Source organism: Taurulus bubalis (genome assembly GCF_910589615.1).
Source record: "Taurulus bubalis genome assembly, chromosome: 5".
Lineage (NCBI taxonomy): Eukaryota > Metazoa > Chordata > Actinopteri > Perciformes > Cottidae > Taurulus > Taurulus bubalis.
The window spans coordinates 23,179,706-23,198,859 of record NC_136593.1 but is presented as its reverse complement, the minus strand read 5'-3'; the positions used below and the strand labels follow the sequence as shown (position 1 = coordinate 23,198,859).

The 19,154-nt window shown below is 43.2% G+C and overlaps 1 protein-coding gene across 1 annotated transcript; it reads left to right on the top strand.

Moving 5' to 3' along the window:
• Window positions 1-9,947: 9,947 nt before the first annotated feature.
• Window positions 9,948-18,799, top strand: wnt7aa (wingless-type MMTV integration site family, member 7Aa; the record flags this gene model as incomplete). The annotated part of the gene is made up of 4 exons (XM_079218934.1): window positions 9,948-10,018; window positions 10,237-10,463; window positions 13,172-13,443; window positions 18,320-18,799. The coding sequence occupies 4 exons, from the start codon at window positions 9,948-9,950 to the stop codon at window positions 18,797-18,799; spliced, it is 1,050 nt and encodes a 349-aa protein (XP_079075060.1).
• Window positions 18,800-19,154: the final 355 nt, after the last annotated feature.

The following is a 19,154-nucleotide window of genomic DNA, read 5'->3' as shown; positions in this document are numbered from 1 at the left end:
TGGCCGGGTTTAGGAGTTCCTCAAAGTGCTCTTTCCACCGCCCGACGATGTCCCCAGTCCGGGTCAGCAGTTCCCCCCCCCTGCTGAGAACAGCCTGGGGTAGGCCCTGCTTTCCCTTCCTGAGCCGTCGGATGGTTTGCCAGAACTTCCTTGAGGCCAACCGAAAGTCCTTCTCCATGGCCTCCCCGAACTCCTCCCATGCCCGAGTTTTAGCATCCGCGACCATCGCAGCTGCAGCCCTTCTGGCCTGCCGGTACCCGTCAGCTGCTTCAGGAGACCCCTGGGCCAGCCAGGCCCGAAAGGCCTCCTTCTTCAGTTTGACGGCTTCCCTCACCCCCCGTGTCCACCACCGGGTCCTCGGGTTGCCGCCACGACAGGCACCGATGACCTTCGGGCCACAGCTCCGAGCAGCCGCGTCCACAATAGAGGTTTTGAACATGGTCCACTCGGGTTCCATGTCCCCAGCCTCCCTCGTGATTTGTGAGAAGTTCTTCCGGAGGTGGGAGTTGAAGACCTCCCGGACAGGATCCTCCGCCAGATGTTCCCAGTTCACCCTCACTACACGTTTGGGCTTGCCAGGTCTTTCTAGCCGACTCCCCCGCCATCTGATCCAACTCACCACCAGGTGGTGATCAGTTGACAGCACCGCCCGGTCTGCATAGCACCCGACCCCGATAATTCTCCCCGCGGGTGGTGGGTCCACGGGGTGACTGCTGCTCCATGTTGTTTCTTCGGGCTGAACCCGACCGGGCCCCATGGGCGAAAGCCCGGCCACCAGACGCTCGCCGACGAGCTCCCCTCCTGGGTCTGGCTCCGGGAGGGTGCCCCGGTTTCCCTTGTCCGGGCGAGGTAGCTTTAGATCGTGGGCTGCTATTCATCAGGGTTTTTTGAACCGCTCTTAGTCTGGGCTCTCCCCCGAGACCTGTTTGCCTTGGGAGACCCTACCAGGGGCTGACGCCCCGGACAACATAGCTCCCAGGATCACTGAGCCACTCAAACTCCTCCACCACGTTAAGGTGGCGATTCATTGGAGGAGGATTATTGTAATATATATATATTGAATTATGTCTAAGTCTGTAGCATTGTGCACCCAAAATGAATCATAACAAGCTCAAAAATAAAGAAGTGCAGTACGGCGCACAGGAAACGGCGTTAATGTCTTTCAAGTCTGTGAGCTTGGACACTTTTCAGGCCTGACAGTTGTTGGCGAGAACATCTAGGAAAATATGAAAACTATACAAGTGTAAAAATATGATATAATATTGTAATGCAAAACATTTCAAGCTTTTAAATTGCGGCTGCACTTGATGCACCTCGTTTTTGCATGATGTGATTAAACAAAGCCTTTGTCTTGCTTTAGGGAGCTCCCTGTTGACCAGAGGTTGTAGGTGCAGGGTGAAAGACAGACTAGCAAAGAGGGAAATGAGAATACTTGTAATCAGTGCTTTTTTTGTTGAAAAACTGATTGTTGTAACAAATGTTGAAAATAGTCAATTCTAATCCAACATGTTGAAGTGATGGAGACATTCAAACCACCAGTCAGATAATGAAACATTTTCAATTGCTTTAATCATATATATATATATATATATATATATATATATATATATATATATATATATATATATATATATATATATATATATGTATATGTATATATATATATATATATATATATATATATATATATATATATATATATATATATATATATATATATATCCATGTATGGCACTGTTTTATATTCACAAAGGAGTCATTATAGAGATGTCTGAGGGAGAGCAACAGACACACCTGAGGGAGAGCAGCAACAGACACACCTGAGGGAGGGCAGCAACAGACACACCTGAGGGAGAGCAGCAACAGACACGCCTTAGGGAGAGCAGCAACAGACACATCTGAGGGAGGGCAGCAACAGACACACCTGAGGGAGAGCAACAACAGACACACCTGAGGGAGAGCAACAACAGACACACCTGAGGTAGAGCAACAACAGACACACCTGAGGGAGAGCAACAACAGACACACCTGAGGTAGAGCAGCAACAGACACGCCTGAGAGAGAGCAGCAACAGACACGCCTGAGGGAGAGCAACAGACACACCTGAGGTAGAGCAGCAACAGACACACCTGAGGTAGAGCAGCAACAGACACACCTGAGGGAGAGCAGCAACAGACACACCTGAGGTAGAGCAGCAACAGACACACCTAAGGGAGAGGAGCAACAGACACACCTGAGGTAGAGCAGCAACAGACACACCTAAGGGAGAGCAGCAACTCAAGGTTTGACTCTTTTTAAACTTTTTTTTGATTATGCTGTGATTCTATTCAATTCAGTTTATTTTGTATAGCCCAAAATCACAAATTAAAATTTGCCTCGGAGGGATTCTCAGCCCCAAACAGTTTCCCCTTTAGTTAAGGCTGCACCAATCCATTTTTGTTATATTAACAACGGATTAATTGTCCGTTCGACCAAGAAACAAGCAACCTGTTTGAAGTTAATCCAGTTTTCAATTAATCAGAAAAATGTACATGTTTATTCATAAACCGTGATAAACAAGCAATAATCCATAATGAATATAATGAGACATATTAAATAACATCCAAACAATATTTATTATTACAGATTTCCAATTGAACTGGATTGATTGTATAAATAATACATACTCTAATAAGAAATGCATTAAAACAGAAAGCTTTTGAAAAATGTGACTAAAATGAAGTACTTCCTTTTAGAACAATTCATTTAACTGAATTATCCTACAGCTTTAAATACAGTTCAGTTAAATTCAGTTTATTCGGGCATTAAGGCATTCTTGTCATCTAAAAAGAAATGTGTGTGCAGCGACTTTATCTGGTTATTAAACCACTTGTTTCAGCTATATGGCATTTTCTGGTGTTATGTATTCTTTGTTATGTGCGTTTTGTCTGTTGTGCACTGTGGACTATGTTGTCTACTATTGTTGTCTGTATGAGTCTATTGTTGTCTGTGTGAGTCTATTGTTGTCTGTGTGTTGTTTTTTTTGGTGGCAAATTAGTTTCCCCACTGATTAAAGACGTTTTCTAAAGTTATCTAATCTAAATAAGAAGTGGTGCAATGAGAGGAAATTGATTCCGTTTTGTGAAAAGAAAACGAATCAAACAGGTGACTTTGATTTTCTGCACGTGTTATATTCCCAGCATTTATTTATGTATTTGTGAGTAAATGATTGATTAATGTATTCATTATTGCTGTAGTGTACACTCCTAAACAGCAGGGGGTGATAATGGGCCCTTTACGGCCGCTGTACGCTGCGCCAACAGGCCGCGAAGAAGAAGCAGTTAGAGGGTGAGGAGGTGGAGGAGCGGTCCCGACATGGCAGTCAGGTGGGTAGACTGGAGTAGTTACACATTTTCGGATACACTATACCTTAGTGTCCGGCCACGTATTATTTAAAAAACTTTATAATAACAACTGGACTTGTTTAGTTGCGGACCCACCCGCTGCGGGGCTGCGAGCGGACGTGTTCCTGGTCAACCATGCGGGAACGTGCTGCTAGCTAACCGTTAGCTAGTTAGGGTTAGCTAGCGAGTTGTAAGGAGTGGTTCACTGACGTAGCTGGCAAAATGCGGCGCAGTGTGTTGAGCACATTGAAGATGCATTTCTTATCGCGTTTTATATGAGTTTCCTGACGGTGAAAATATCCCAAAAGGTGTTGTACTTCTTAAATGTCAACTCACGCTGGCTAGTAATTAGAACTAGCTAGCTAGCTAGCTAGCGTCCATTGCCTGTTGAAGGAGTGTCGGTCCAGGTCCTCCTCTCGGGCAGAGACGTTGAGGGGGACATCATTCCGTCGAATTAGTAAAATAACAGAGCAGCCCGACCATTGCACTCTAGAAGTATGAAGGTAATCCTTTCTCAAAGCAAGCAGAAGTGGTCTTAAGATGCCAAGGTGACGATACATTAAGTACCGAATGCAGCAATTTTTCAAGCTAAATATCCAAAGCTGCTTTAATTTCAAATCCTCAATTGAGGATTAGCTGCTTCCCTCTAATTAAGCAGTTTTAAACTAAAGATCCAATTTGCAATACAACAGAGTAAACCAGAAGTCATAGTGGAATATTCTTAGTTGAAACGAGGATTTGAAAGATATCCTTCATAACTGTTGACAGATTTTCAGATTCAGAATGTTAGTCCTCAAGCAGTCGCCTGCTCAGTTGAATCTCGTTTGATCCTGAAACATCTCATCTCGTTACCGATGAAGGAGCTTGAGAACATTTAAACGTCTCCTTGCTCAGGAAATGTGCGACCAATGTTGCCTTGAGTTGAATGAACCTAATTCCTTTCATTAAAATGATTGTCTACTGACGTTAGTAGAGGTCCTGTTTATTTAAATGAAGGCAGGAAACCCTGCTCTACTTGCGTCCTAACAGCTAAAACTTTAAATTATGTGTAGGCCGTTCCTACTTGTGAAATTGTTTCCAGCAAGAGCATTGAACTACATCGCAGAATTAACTACTGACATTCATCAAATGTTTAAACGTCCGTAACTCTGGATGCACTGAAGTTTGTTTGCTAATCTTTGGCGGAATCAACGTGAACAAACTATAAAAATGGGCTGTTCCAGCTGCATGTCCGGTTCATTTCGCGGCACAATATATTTGATGTGCTGCCAGTTGCTGTCCATGGTCCTGAACTTCAAATGAACATTCACATTGGCCTCCGTCATGTTGGTTCTGGCTCAGATTACAGTATCTTGTAGCCCCTTATGAACTACGTTGTGTTCTAGCTTTATTAATTGGACTGAATGTATGTTTGTAATCACTCCAGAGTTGAAATGCCCTGTTTGGTCCCACCTGTTGAGAACCTTCCTCAGCTGTAATATTGTCGAGGTAGAGCCTAACTTCTCTCCACCCGTGTGACCTTTTCTCCAAACAGGTCTCGGCCATCTGCCCGTGTCAGAAGACCTGAATTCAGCTGGTGGTTATCCTTCGGCCGGCGAGTCTGATCATCATTAAATCGGCCACGGTCTCCACTTCCCCTGCAGAAATCCGCTCTGTTTGCACTGTGGGATGAGGTAGTAGGTTGTATAGTTTTAGGGTCACACCCGCACTGGGAGATAACTATTCAACCTACTGGCTTTCTCAAAGTGCCAAGTACACGTCTCTGTGGATCCTCCGTCTTCAGAAGGTCACTTTTCAATCGTGGTTGCTCTGGAAAAAATATGTTTTATCGCAGTTGCTCACACAGTGTGAGGTAGTAGATTGTATAGTTTTAGGGTTGTGATTTTGCCCTGTTTGGTAGATAACTATACAATTTATTGCCTTCCCTGCGGAGTGGCATGTCTTCAGTGTATAATATTTAGTATTCATAAAGGCTCATTAAGCTTTTTTTAACACCGACCGGAGTGATTTGTTTCCAGAAACCCGGTTTTTCGCTTCTTACGTTTTGGGCTTGTAATGTGTGCGCCGTTTCTTCTTTTGTGAAGCCCCGCTAATGAGGCGACATGTGATCGGCTGACCTACTAACAGGCTTTCTTACATGTCACGCATATTTACACAAACCCCACCTCCAACATTAAAGGCCCTATACACCCACACAGGTGTCCTCACCTATTCTGTCACACTTGTGTTGTGAGAGTGATTACGGTATAATTAGTCTCACTTTACCAGGTGCCACAGAACTGACTGAAAAATGATAGAGATGTCAACCAAGCTCAGTCTGTAAACGCCCACTTACAGCAAACACAAAATGTGTGTGTACGTGTACCACTGCATGTATGGGCTTTAAGAACGATACTAGAGTACACTTATGTCACATTGAAACACGGCCCGTCTCACCATTTTTGTTTTTGGATTTTCACTCAAATTTACTTCATTTATAAAAATAATAAAATAAAAGGTAAATAATGGAAGACGGAATACCTTTAATTTATTTGATGTGGTGGCCCTGCCCCTCAGACAGCCGGGGGTAAACTGGTTAAACTCTGACCCAGTCAGTTTCGCAATTCTGGATTCCTAACTGGGCCGAGTAGGGAATGCCTCAGGGCCCCAACTCTGCATTTATCTTTGATTGGACCGACCAGGGTACAATACCAACGACATCACATTATTATGTGTCCTGTGCTTGTAGCCCTGTGTCCAGATTCAATTGTAAATGTTTTAACTTCTATTGCATACAGCACATTCTCCTGAATAAAGTTGTTTCATCAAATAATCACAAACTGATGCAGAAAACCGTCTATTGTTGTATCATGCCAGCGTAAGAGTCGCTTGCTCAGTGTGTACTGTACAAACACAATCAGGCCATGCACTTTGCACCATGGGGAGTAGTTACACAGTTTTGTCAATAGATGGCGCTATAGTCCTTTAACTCAGTCTGAACCATTCAAGAAAAGATGAGATTCTTTTTTTTGCCCTCTGATATGTTTCATGGTGGAAGTCGGTATTTTCCATTTATTACATACGACCTGAACTCGCTTTGGTTATACATGAATAATGATAAAGATGTGATCTGGTAGTGATCATTACTTCAGTAAAAGTAGGAAGTATATACATACACACAAATATTTAACCCCATTGCAAATTAGGTTTATTGTCAAAGCTTCCAAACTTTGAGACGTTTTCAATAAACAACTCAAACCAGGACAATTGAGGCAAATTATTTCTCCTAATTCAACACAAAATGCCACTTTAATTACTGCAGACTCAACATTATTCAACCCTTTAATAAATGAATAGAATCCCTCAGAGCACACATTTGCAAATCAGGAGTATCAGGCACATGATGCAACTACTCAAAGGCCTCATTCATGTCATCAGTTGTGCTCGAGATTGAACACATGAACTACCGGGACTGGCAGTGACGTTTGATTGCATATTAGAAATATGTGTAAATTAAGAGAAGAGATCATTGCCTTGCACAAAAGGCTCTTGATGTTCCTAGAGATCCTGTTGGAAGCATAGTTTGCACGTTTAAAGTTGAAGGAACACCGGCTACTTCCTGGACGTGGCAGAAAGAGGAAGCTCTCAACGGGCAGCCGGCTCTGAGGTTTCAGTTTCCACAGCTGAAGGTACGAACTCCAAGACTACACCACTACTGACCCAAGAGCACAAGAAGTCAACTCCAGTATGCTCAAAAATAATAAGCCCCAGAAGATTTGGGGTTCTGTGGAGTGATGAAACCAAACTGGAACTTTTCGGGCCTCTGGACCAGCAGCATGTCTGGAGGAGGAAGAATTTAGCGTGATGCTCTGGGATTGCTTTGCTTCTTCTAGCGCTGGAAACCTGCAGCGTTTGGAGGGCAAGATGGACTCAATCAAGTATCAGGAAATGCTCTGAGAAAACGTCACGCCGTCTGAGAGGAAGCCGAAGCTTGTGCCTCATTGGACCGTCCAACAAGACAATGATCCCGAGCTCACCTCAAAGTCCACCAAGGCTTAGTTTCAGGAAAGATCCTGGAGAATTCTAGAGTGGCCGTCGCAGTCGCCTGACTTGAACCCCGTGGAAAATCTCCGGTGGGATGTGAAGAAGGCGGCTGCGGCACACAAACCCACGACTATCGGAGAGCTGGAGGCCATTGCCCTCGAGGATTGGACTCAGATTCTTCAGAACCTGGCATCTGGCTATGCATCACGTTAGCTTCATGTCATAACAGCTGAAGGGTGCTCTACTACTAAAGATGAAGGGGTCATGAAGGAGTTGAATCATTTTGAGACTGCAGTAATCATTAAATGTTACATTTTGGGTTGAGTTAGGAGAAAACACTTGTAATATTAGTTGTGTTGAGCTATTTAAATTGTCCTTGTTTGAGTTATTTATTGAAAACAGCTTAAAGTTTGCACATTTTTCCAATAAACCTAATTTGCAATAAGGGTTGAATTGCAAATTTCAACTGTGTGTGATATGTGAGTGTGTATGTATATATATATATATATGTGTATATATGTATGTTTATGTAAATATATATATGTATGTGTATATATGTATGTTTATGTAAATATATATATATATGATACAAGTACTGCATTCCTTTTTTACGTAAGTAACAGTTCAGAAGTATTATCAATCAAATGTACTGAAAGTATCAAAATTCAAAGTGCTCATGCAAAGTAGATCCTTTTGCTTTTGATTAGATTGTTTAATTAGATTATTAATGATTTGTTACAATGTAAGAAGCATGTTAGAGTTGCAGCTGGTCGAGACGAAGCATGTTGAACTACTTTAGTGTTTTGATCTAAATCACTGCATCATATTTGATAAGATATGTTTGGTACACAATACATTATTCTGTCAAATCTGCAGCAACTAGTTTATAGTAGTCAGGTAAATGCAGTAGAGTAAAATACACAATATGTCCTTTTGAAATATGGTGGAAGCATTAAGTAGTACAACATGGACAACTAAGTATGGAGACGGGGTTGGTTGGCACACGGCTGTAGTCTGGTCCTTTTGAAGGTCACAGACAGAATGACAGGTTTCTCTTGCACTGCTACGTTAAAAGCTGCCACCATTTATCGATTGTCAATATCGGATGAATCACCAACTAAAAGTCAAAATTCTCCGATAACCAGCTTCCAACAAGTGAATATTTCATCTTGGACTTTTGGAAATAAGACAATTTACATATTTAAAAAAAATTCTGACATTTTGCAGAGCATTTAAGTTTAGTATTAGTATTTTAGTGTTTTCTGGACTAATGTATTATAAAACTGTGTTAGGATTTTGGGAAATGTTATTCCTGGTCAATAGATATAGATAATAATTACATCACAAAGGTGGGTCAAGAATGAGCAACCCTGTGATGGGGCTGGTTGGCACAAATGCACAACTTTAATCATAATTTCAGAATCCGTTTGTGATGAGGAAGTGGCCATATTTGGATGTAGAAGTGATGTAGAGACACTGTAAAGCCTGAAAGCATATACCCTTCTTTATGGTCCATTTTTACTGTGAATATAACCTATAATTGACTTAATGAAACTAGAGATTGAGACCATAACCTCATGTTTACAATGTTTACTGAGGGAATAAATCAAGAGAGACGTAGAGCCATTTTCTCATAGACTTCTATACAAGCAGACTTATTTTTTAAACCAGAGGAGTCGCCCCCTGCTGGTCAGCAGAGAGAATGCAAGTTGAAGGCACTTGACACTTCACTTGGCTTGCATTTACACTAACAAAGAGTCTTCCATCTTTACATTGTGTATGTCAAGGAACTTCTAACGTGTGTTATGCCAGTATAACATGGTAGGAACCGAAAAATTGCCTCAAAATTGCACTTGAGTCCATCAAAATGGGACGCACGTGCCATGTGGTCTGATAGGAGATGCGGGGTCCCAGAACTTTCCGAGACAACAGGCAGGCAGTGGGAGGGGCGTTCATTGTGGAGGGTGGTGGGAGGGAGGGTGGGATAAAAAAAAGAAGGTGCTGTAAAGCGGGTTGTCTTGTCAGACGTGAAGTGAGCGCAGAGGATGCGGCGCCGCGGAGAGAGCGCATGACCCGCAACAAGTGCGACATTTGCCCCCTGAGCTGGACCCGGGTTCTTCCGCGCGGAGGGACCGATGAGCTGAGCGTGTACCTGCAGGCTGCTCAGAGGAACACGCCCTGGTAGAGAGAGAGAGAGAGAGAGAGAGAGAGAGAGAGAGAGAGAGAGAGAGAGAGACACACACGCGCGCGCGCGCTCTCGAGCCGAATCACGGAGGAGCCGAGCTGCGCTGCGCACCTGGAGAAAAAAAAAGAAACAGCCCCAATGCTCCACCGCAGGCTCGCACCGCCGGACACCGACCACCGCCAGATGAAACCAGGACCAGGAGTCGGCCTCCACCTTTGGTTCGTCCCGAGGAGCCCTCTCGTTCACGCGGCGCGCGGCAGCTCAGAGCACCTGGACGCCCCGCGGGACTCGGCGGAGGAGTAGAGGCCGGTTCGTCGCACCGAATCCACCGGCTGTTCTGGGGCCGAGCGAGCACCATGAGCAGGAAGACGCGGCGCTGGATCTTCCACTTTTTCCTGTGCCTCGGAGTGTTGTATCTGAAGATAGGGTGAGTTATTGCGGGCAGTTGCAGGGAAGAAGAAGAAGAAGAAAAAATGTGCAGATTATTTTAAGAGTTCCCCCAAAAAGTGAGGATATAGGGCGCTTTCTGGCTACGCATCAAGTGCAGTTCTATGCATGTGTGATAAGTCAAGTCAAGTGTCTGTAATTACTATGATATTAAAACACCTGCAGCACTAAAGCCACATTGTAACCTCTCCCCCGCAGGGGTCTGTCCTCGGTGGTCGCACTGGGAGCCAGCATCATCTGCAACAAGATCCCCGGCTTGGCCCCCCGGCAGAGGACGATCTGTCAGAGCAGACCCGACGCCATCATCGTGATCGGGGAGGGGGTCCAGATGGGGATCAACGAGTGCCAGTTCCAGTTCAGACACGGCCGCTGGAACTGCTCGGCCCTGGCGGAGAGGACGGTGTTCGGGAAAGAGCTCAAAGTGGGTATGTTGCACTTTTCATTTCATTTCAGCAAGAACAAAAAAAACACACAAAAAAACAGGGTTCTTATGGTCATGGAAAACCTGGAAAAAGTCATGGCATTTTAAAATGGTTATTTCCAGGCCTGGAAGTCATGGAAAAAAATGAAATCCCAAAAGTTTTGGAAAAGTCTTGGAAATGTGTTATGTTCATGTGTTCATGACGTTCATTTACGCTGAGTTTGAAATAATGAATATGCTTTTAAAAGAAAGACGCTCAAAATATAAGCAGGCATCTATAAATGTGTATTCTTTTAATCAAACTATTGTCTCTCATTTGTGTCATTTAAGGTTTACTGTATGCTTTGGAATTGTCATTGTTAGTTTAAATACTACATGTTCTCACTTTTTCATGAGATTTCACAAAATGTTTGGTCATGGAAATTTGGTTTAAAGTCATGGAAATCCATTGGTCAAAATATGTGAACCCTGCCAAAAACTAAGCCTATAAATATTTTAATCGAATTTATTCGGTTGTTTTGCTCAAGCAAAGCTTTTTTTCTCATCATATTTGTTTCTGTGGGCTTCTGTGATAGTTTATTAAAGTAACTCTATGGCTTTGTATATATTACAATATATATTGTTCATATGACACGCACTGCTATGCAGGACTGATGTTCCTAAATCTATACAATTGCGGTGCAGTTGAGAATACATATAAATATTACGACTACATTACCATTGCTGCTGTTTCTGAAGGAGAGAAAGCCGCTAACTGCTTATTAAGCCGAGAGCTCCACTTCATCGCTGGGTTCCATATTGTTGAAACATGTCAACAGGTACAGTGCTCCCAAGATGCGTTTCAACCATTAAAGTGTGGTTATTACGTAGAATGGTTTTAATTGCAGCATAGTATTAAACCACAGCTTGTTTTCCTTCATGTACGGAGTCGTGTGTTATCTTTACTGTTTAGGAAGTCATCAAAAATAGTTTAGAAAATTGCTATAATTTGTCAGACACACACACAAAAAAAGAAAACCAGTCCTGACAGGGCATTCCTCCCACTTTGACCTCTGACCCTTTGACAAATGTCTGTGCGTCTGAAAGCTCAGACTTGGTGCATCTGCTCCTGGTGAAAAAAAAAAAAGCCACAGATTTTTCATCCCGTGTGTGTGGAACAAGGCTCGAGGCGATGTTCTCTCCTAAGAGAAGGACTGCGGAAATAAGTGGGGAGAATCACGTTTAGCGCGCTGGTGTTCAGTCTGTTATATTTGTCTGTTATATTATAATGAAATATGATGAATCATCAGCAGCAACAGTCTGGTGGACTCGGCTCGCTTTGGCACTTTAATCCACTCTTAAACACCTCAAGATGTATTTCTAGTGTGACGTGTGGCTGTAGCTCAGTGAATACGGGGATCAAGCCTCCTAATGACGTCTGATAGGGATGGGATGTCTGATCGTTACCATGACTACGTACTGTAACCACGTGCACGTCCATGCTCTCCTATAGCTGGTAACACACAGAGAGCCACATGCTCTTCATCGGCTCTCAGCTAAACCTCTGTCATGTATGTTCATAAATTACCCTCCTCCTCCTCCTCCTCCTCCTCTAAAAAAAGAAAGCTTCAAGTTCAGACAAGTACTCTCTTCTAGGTTTACAAAATGTACCTCCAGGTTCTGCAGCTTTTGGCAGGGGATGTTTTAGGTGGAATGATTTTAAGACCACTTACAATATTATAATTTTTTTTTTTAAATGCACATCCTCAGTTTTGAAAAATCATTTCCACGTTTGCTGGAAGCAATTTCGACCCAAATTCAGATGAAGTTCTTCCAGCTTGGGTCCAGCTGCCCTGCACACAGCCTGTCTGAGTCTGAGTCCATTGTTCTGTCTCAGCCGGCTGGAACACTGATAACTTGACAAGAGCACATCAATTTGGGATTGCGGTTGGCAGCAATGCAGCAATGTACAGTATTTGGCATTATGATCAAGTATTTTTTCTTCCCCTCACCCACAAAGTCAGCTACTTGAAGTAACTCACTGTGGGCAGCGGCTGCTCCTCTACCGGCTTTAAAGGCTTAGTTTGACGACTGGATGCCTCTGTTTAATTATTGAAGATGATGACATATTTACAGCTTTTTTCTCGCAATTCATGGTCTTTTTGGATGCTTTTTACATGTGCTTCAACAGGTATTATCTACATTTTTATAGTAGTTTTAAAAAAATGCAGAAATTCATCCATGCGGGGAGGCTCCGCATGCCTCCCAGATGCATCTTGCAGGTTGAATCCCACGTGAGACGGCGGTTGGGAAGAAGACCACAAAGGATGCCTAAACATTTAAACATTGGAACACATCTGAATGATCAAAAAAACAACAACAAAATGTACCACTCAAATATACTCTGCACATTGACTGGTAATCGGTGAATGTATTAAAGCATACAGACTAGCAGGAACTCTTAGATTAATAACTCATCCCAAAGACAAATGTCTCCTATTCCATTCCGAACTGCATTATGTTTTCTGCACGCTTCAGAGCTTCCTCCGGTGTCTGCTTTACCGAGCTTGTTTGAGCAATTGCACTTGGCACTTGTGTTTTATGATTTGGTCTGAGGCAGCAGCTATGCCAGGTATGCAAGGAGTCTTGACAGATCCTGAAATAGTGAATCCTGTTGTTGGCAATTGTGATTAAAATATGCTTTTTTTTCCTTCTCTCTCTCCCAAATCGCAGGCAGCAAGGAGGCCGCGTTCACCTACGCCATCATCGCAGCCGGGGTCGCCCACGCGGTCACCGCCGCCTGCACCCAGGGGAGCCTGAGCGGCTGTGGCTGCGACAAGGAGAAGCAGGGCTTCTACAACCAGGAGGAGGGCTGGAAGTGGGGCGGCTGCTCTGCAGATGTGCTCTACGGCCTGGGCTTCTCCAAGGTGTTTGTGGACGCGCGCGAGATCAAGCAGAACGCCAGGACTCTCATGAATTTACACAACAACGAAGTGGGACGCAAGGTACGGCTCGTGTTATTCTGGAGTCTGACCTTGTTGATTTATTTCAACAGATCAGACAATAAGTCGTTTACTGTAGAGGCTCTTAAGAACATTAAAGGGATAGTTTGGGTGTTTTGAAGTGGGGTTTTGTGAGGTTCTTTTCCATAGCAAGGTTCTGGTGTGGACTTATCATGCTATATTTAGAATATTATATACTAGGGTACACCTTTGAGTACTTGGAGGGACATGGGGACAGCCTGTCTCATGGTTGATGCGAGCGATGCACCAACTTTCTCTCCTCTGATATCTCAACTCAGGATATCTGCCGGTACCGAGTATCTGTCCCTGTCCGGTCAGCGCTTCAGACTGAGACTAGGAAATATATTTAAATAATCAAACTTTCATTTGGAATCTCTTGCTGGCCAAAAATGTCTTCATACCACAATTTCTTTAATCACTACTATTGACACGGATGGCTGGCTTTTGTAGGTAAACAGCCCAAAAATGAGAGGTAACTTTTCGTGAGATATCATACGAACCGTCATTGACTGCTGACCCCTCTCTCCTCCTAATCGGCCCGTCAGGATCGCGAGTGATCAGCTGCTTCAGTAGCAAAAGTTGTTTCGGGCTAGATATTAGACATTTATCTACCATTTTATTCATATATTCCACTGCTTTTGTGAACCTGAAACCTTTGGTAAACCAATTTCAAGCACCAAAACAGTTTGTCCACATGAGTAAAGGTATGTTTTTACAAGAGATATGAAGAATTTCAAAAAACGAGCTTCAATTTTTCAGCTTTAGGGCCATATTATCTCTTTACACTTTACACAAAAACAAGCCTAAATTAGACTGTTGCAGGCCAGATAAAACTGACATCATAGAACAGTTTGGTCTCAGTTTTAACCAAAGCATCTGCAGATTAATTCCATACCCAATAGGTTATGATCCACAAACATTAGGCACAATACGAGATGACTAAATCCTCGTTTTTGTTATCATGTTGAGTGAAATTAAACTGCTTTGTTCGGGAGTGGAGAAGGAGACACACCTGGTGGAGATCTGCACTACTGAGTGCACGTTTCTTGTTGTACATTTGAGGTCATCTCATTCAGCCATGCTTTAGTCTATACAAGTTTGTGTCTATAATCTACTCACTTTGGGCCATTTATAATTTTCCTTTTAGACATTTGTTAATATATGTACAAGGTTTACATCTTTGTTGATCAGCTGAGAGGTAGGATTTCGGTAGGGGTCTGAGATTGGCAGCACACTTGTTTTAATGACACAGTGAGAAAGAACATCACCAGCGCAACTGAGTGTTCATGCTTGGTTTTAAATAAGGCAAAATAATAATAATAAAGGCAAAATCGGAGGCCACAGAGTACAAAGTGTGGTCAGATCCTACTGGTATTTAAGATGCCCAGTGAGGTGAACCCAGGACCATATTAGAGTGCATTAGCCAGACTGATGTTGTTTACCAGTAGACAGACGTCGGGAGCTGTGCACAAAGTGGCCCCATAAGAAAGCAATATATTGGGAACAAAAGTCCCAGAAGACTCATGATGATCAGTGGAAGACTGAGAACAACTTCTAAGAATAGCCAGGATACCGCCCTCATCCTTGATAACCCAAAGTGTTACGCTTTGCCGGCTAAGGTCTGTAAATCTGTACGGTATATATGAAGCTACAGCCTGTTAGCTTAGCATAAAGACGGGCAACAGGAGGACATCTGCTACCCTGGCTCTCATGAGACAAAACAGTCAATGTGGGCTCTGGGAAATTGTGATGACCAATATTAAACCTTCGCTTACATTTGAGTAATGAATTGGTTTATTTGAAAACAATACTCTTCAGAACTACTAGTTTAAGCTAGCGAGGTAGCGCACGGTCAAAACATATCTAACAACCAAATCCCAGGTGCTGTCCATCTTGTCTCATTATCTGTTGATTATTATAGAGAGGCGAAATTCCAGCCTTTACCTTGTATTGCTAGCTAGCTAGCTAGCTTCCTCGGCTATGTTCCGAGCACAAATGTTACGTTTTCTTACCAGCGACTTTCTTTTTATTAACCGCGAAGAGAAATAACGAGTAAGACCTGTTGTTGGTGTGATACCAGTACGAATACACACGGGCATCGGTAGCTTCCCAGAGACGTCAGTTACTCGACTTTCTGGTGTTTCGTCTTTCTAATCACGTATTTCTACAGAAACAGTTTTAAGACAAAATTAAACTTTCTTGACAGGCAAAGTAATATTTTGAATTGACAAACATCACATGTCTAATGTATGGTACAATTTAAACAGGATTAAACTGTATTTGTCTCTCGCCGTTGACAATTGTACAGATTTATTTTCCCGAATAAAGGTCCCATGGGTGGTCCATTGGAAAGAGGCGGGGGCTTCGCCTCTGTTTCCTTGCATAGATATGAGAGCGTATGAGCGAATGAAGCTGGGAGTTTCCATGCGATAAAAATAGAACTATCCGTAGCTGCAGCGCCTATTGTGATGCTGCAGATGTTACAGGTGTTTTCTGTTTGAGAGCGCCGAAAGTATATTCTGTTGTTTCTTCTCGTGGAAATTCCTCTAGATGCACTACTTTGTATTGAGAGGACTTTACATGAAAATGTGTATTTGGAGGAATGCATGTAAAGAGGTGAATATGCTGAGAGAGACATGGTGTTGGTGCCATAGTGACAGGGTTGTGGTTTCATTCAGGAGGAATGGACTTTAGTCTTTATGTTTGGCACCAGTCAGAATGTGATGCACTGTGTGAATCTCTTAATATACACTTGCTAAACGAATACCTCTGTAATTATTGTAGTATGGCTTTCATGTTTAATTAGCTATGATCACTGTGAGTGCCAACCTTTATATTTCTTGAGAAGGATAAACAAAAAGAATACATAGTGGAAAAGGTGCGGGTGAGGCTTACAGGGACTTACAGGGGTTCTTCTAGTCAAACAGTGGCAGCTCGTTGGCACTTCACCGAACGCCATGAATCAAGTGCTTGTCAGGTCTCGGGGGCATGACCACGCTAAGCTGTTTGCATCCAGGGCTTTTGACAATTACCCCGCGAGACTCCAGAGAGTCTGCGGCCACATCAGAGCAGAATGATTCAAAAGCAGGGTGAGGCTTTCTCTAACATCGGCGAGGGCACCCACTCTGTGAGAAAGCAAGAAGGGTGAGCCGATGTCGTTCACACGGATAACGGCGCGGCCGCTTCGCCTAACGCACCGAAACGCCTCCGCACTCTAACACTGGAAAAAAAGGCCTTTTGCAGCTGTAAACGCCTCCATGTCTCCATTCACCAAGAACTCGTGAAGCCAGCTTCTGTCTGGATTCATCGCCTCGTACAGATTCATTTTATTCTAACCTCTTAGAAAGAGAAGTTCTGTGGTTACGCTGCCTGTTTCTCCATTACTGTGGTCCCTCGTGAAGCAATGAATGATCTCTGAGGTTTAGAGATATTACATTTGGTTTATATAAAAAAGTATCACATGTACTATAGTTATTAAAACCAGATTAAAAAGAACACACTAATGTGAAAGTCTGGCCATTTTTTTTTGTGCAGCACAAATCTGTTATTGATTTTCTTACTGACTCACTTATTTCTCCCAATTTTCGTTAACCGGAAATATTTCCTGGGACGTTTACTGAAAACTGCAGTGGTGATTGTATGTTTGCAGCACGGAAAAACTAAATCTTCTGAGGGCATGGGTTTGTTAACTTCTGTTAGAATCGATCTGCTCATTTTCAAAACATCCAGAGATTCTTTGGGGTGAAAATCAGTCAAAGACAAAAAACGGATTCTTGTACAAACCCACTTCCCTAGTTTATGGTTTAAGCTGAGATTTCCCATAATGCAACTCAATAGCCCTGAATGATTTTGAATACGTTTGACTGATATTACAATTGCGATATGATTTGCAATATTAGAGGGAATGATGCATTTTTTACTGAAAAATTATTATGAACAAGGATGTTTTTTTTCTGTTTGTTGAATATGATGTTTATCTCAAATGGTATTTTGACGCACAACAAACCTGCAATTTGAAAATTGCACTGCATTTATTGCCATATTGCACTTTCAATTACATTTTAATTCATTCATCATCCCTAGTAAATGGTCACTTTTGTCAAACTCCACAGCTCCAGTTTGTAACGCAGGCTTTCCATCAAACAAAGTAGTCCCCGAGCACAAGCTGATATAACTCTGATGACGTCACTATGACATTAGCAGAGTGATTTACCTTGACTTGACTTATTCATGGCTTTTACTTGTAAGCAAGTATTTCTAAACTGTGGTATTACTACTTTTACTTGAGCTAAAGATCTCAGAACTTCTTCCACCACTTCCAAAAATGTACCTTTCAATTTCAGAAGTTTTATGTTCATCCATTATGATTCTTAATAACAGCACATACATGAGCTGAGAGGTGTTCCATGCTTTTGCATGAGTACGTTTCTTCTAGGAGTGTTTTCTGGCTCATCCTGTCTCGTAAAAGAAATGGCACACACACAGCTACCGGCCATAGGGCGACATACTGTAGCAGCTCTGAGATCTCTGGAATGCTTACATTCATTTGGAATGCTCGAAAACGTTTGTCTCAACCTGTTGAACTATTCATGCAATATGTTAGACTGGGTATTTCTGAGAACTCACATCTTTCTTACTTGCTCATTATGGGAAGACGGCTGTAGAAAATAATAATCATTCTCAACTTTGATCTTGTGATGCTAAAAAAACATCTAAAATCGACGCAATTTATCGGGCAAAGCTCGATTTAAACAAATGAAATAATGAATGTGACTTTCAGTTGGGCGGTTGCACCTCGGCACACCTTGAAACGCTCTGAAACCATTGCGCCATCTTAACTTTCCCCTCTTCGTTGTAGGTCCTGGAGAAGGGAATGCGTCTGGAGTGCAAGTGCCACGGCGTGTCGGGGTCCTGCACCACCAAGACGTGCTGGACGACGCTCCCCAAGTTCCGCCAGCTGGGATACGTCCTCAAGGACCGGTACAACCACGCCGTGCACGTGGAGCCGGTGCGGGCCAGCCGCAACAAGCGGCCCGTCTTCCTGAAGATCAAGAAACCCCACTCCTACCGCAAGCCCACGGACACGGAGCTGGTCTACATCGAGAGGTCGCCCAACTACTGCGAGGCTGACCCGCTGACGGGCAGCATGGGAACGCAGGCCCGCCTGTGCAACAAGACGGCCCTGCAGCCCAACAGCTGCGACCTGATGTGCTGCGGAAGGGGATACGACACGCACCAGTACTCGCGCGTTTGGCAGTGCAACTGCAAGTTCCTGTGGTGCTGCTACGTCAAATGCAACACGTGCAGCGAGAGGACAGAGGTGTACACCTGTAAATAGAAATATTTATTGGCCGTGCGTTTGGACTGACGGGGCCGATGCACGCGTGCGGAGTGACTTCCATTCTGTCAATAATCACGACTACCCGGTTCCTCCAATGTGTGTCGATTATACTGATGCCAATGGACATCTGCCTTGACACTGGACTCAACCTATGGGCTTATGAATTCCTTTTTTCATTTTTTATTTGAATGCCATTTCCTGGCCCAGGCTTGACTTCTCTGCAGGCAGCACTGGTTTGCTGGCATGACTCACCTTGAGCAGTTTTCGTTCTTTTTTCGGGACTAATAATTTATTAAATGAGAAAACTACTGATGGTATTTGAAAATTCACTGTTCACTAAATCTGGTAAGGT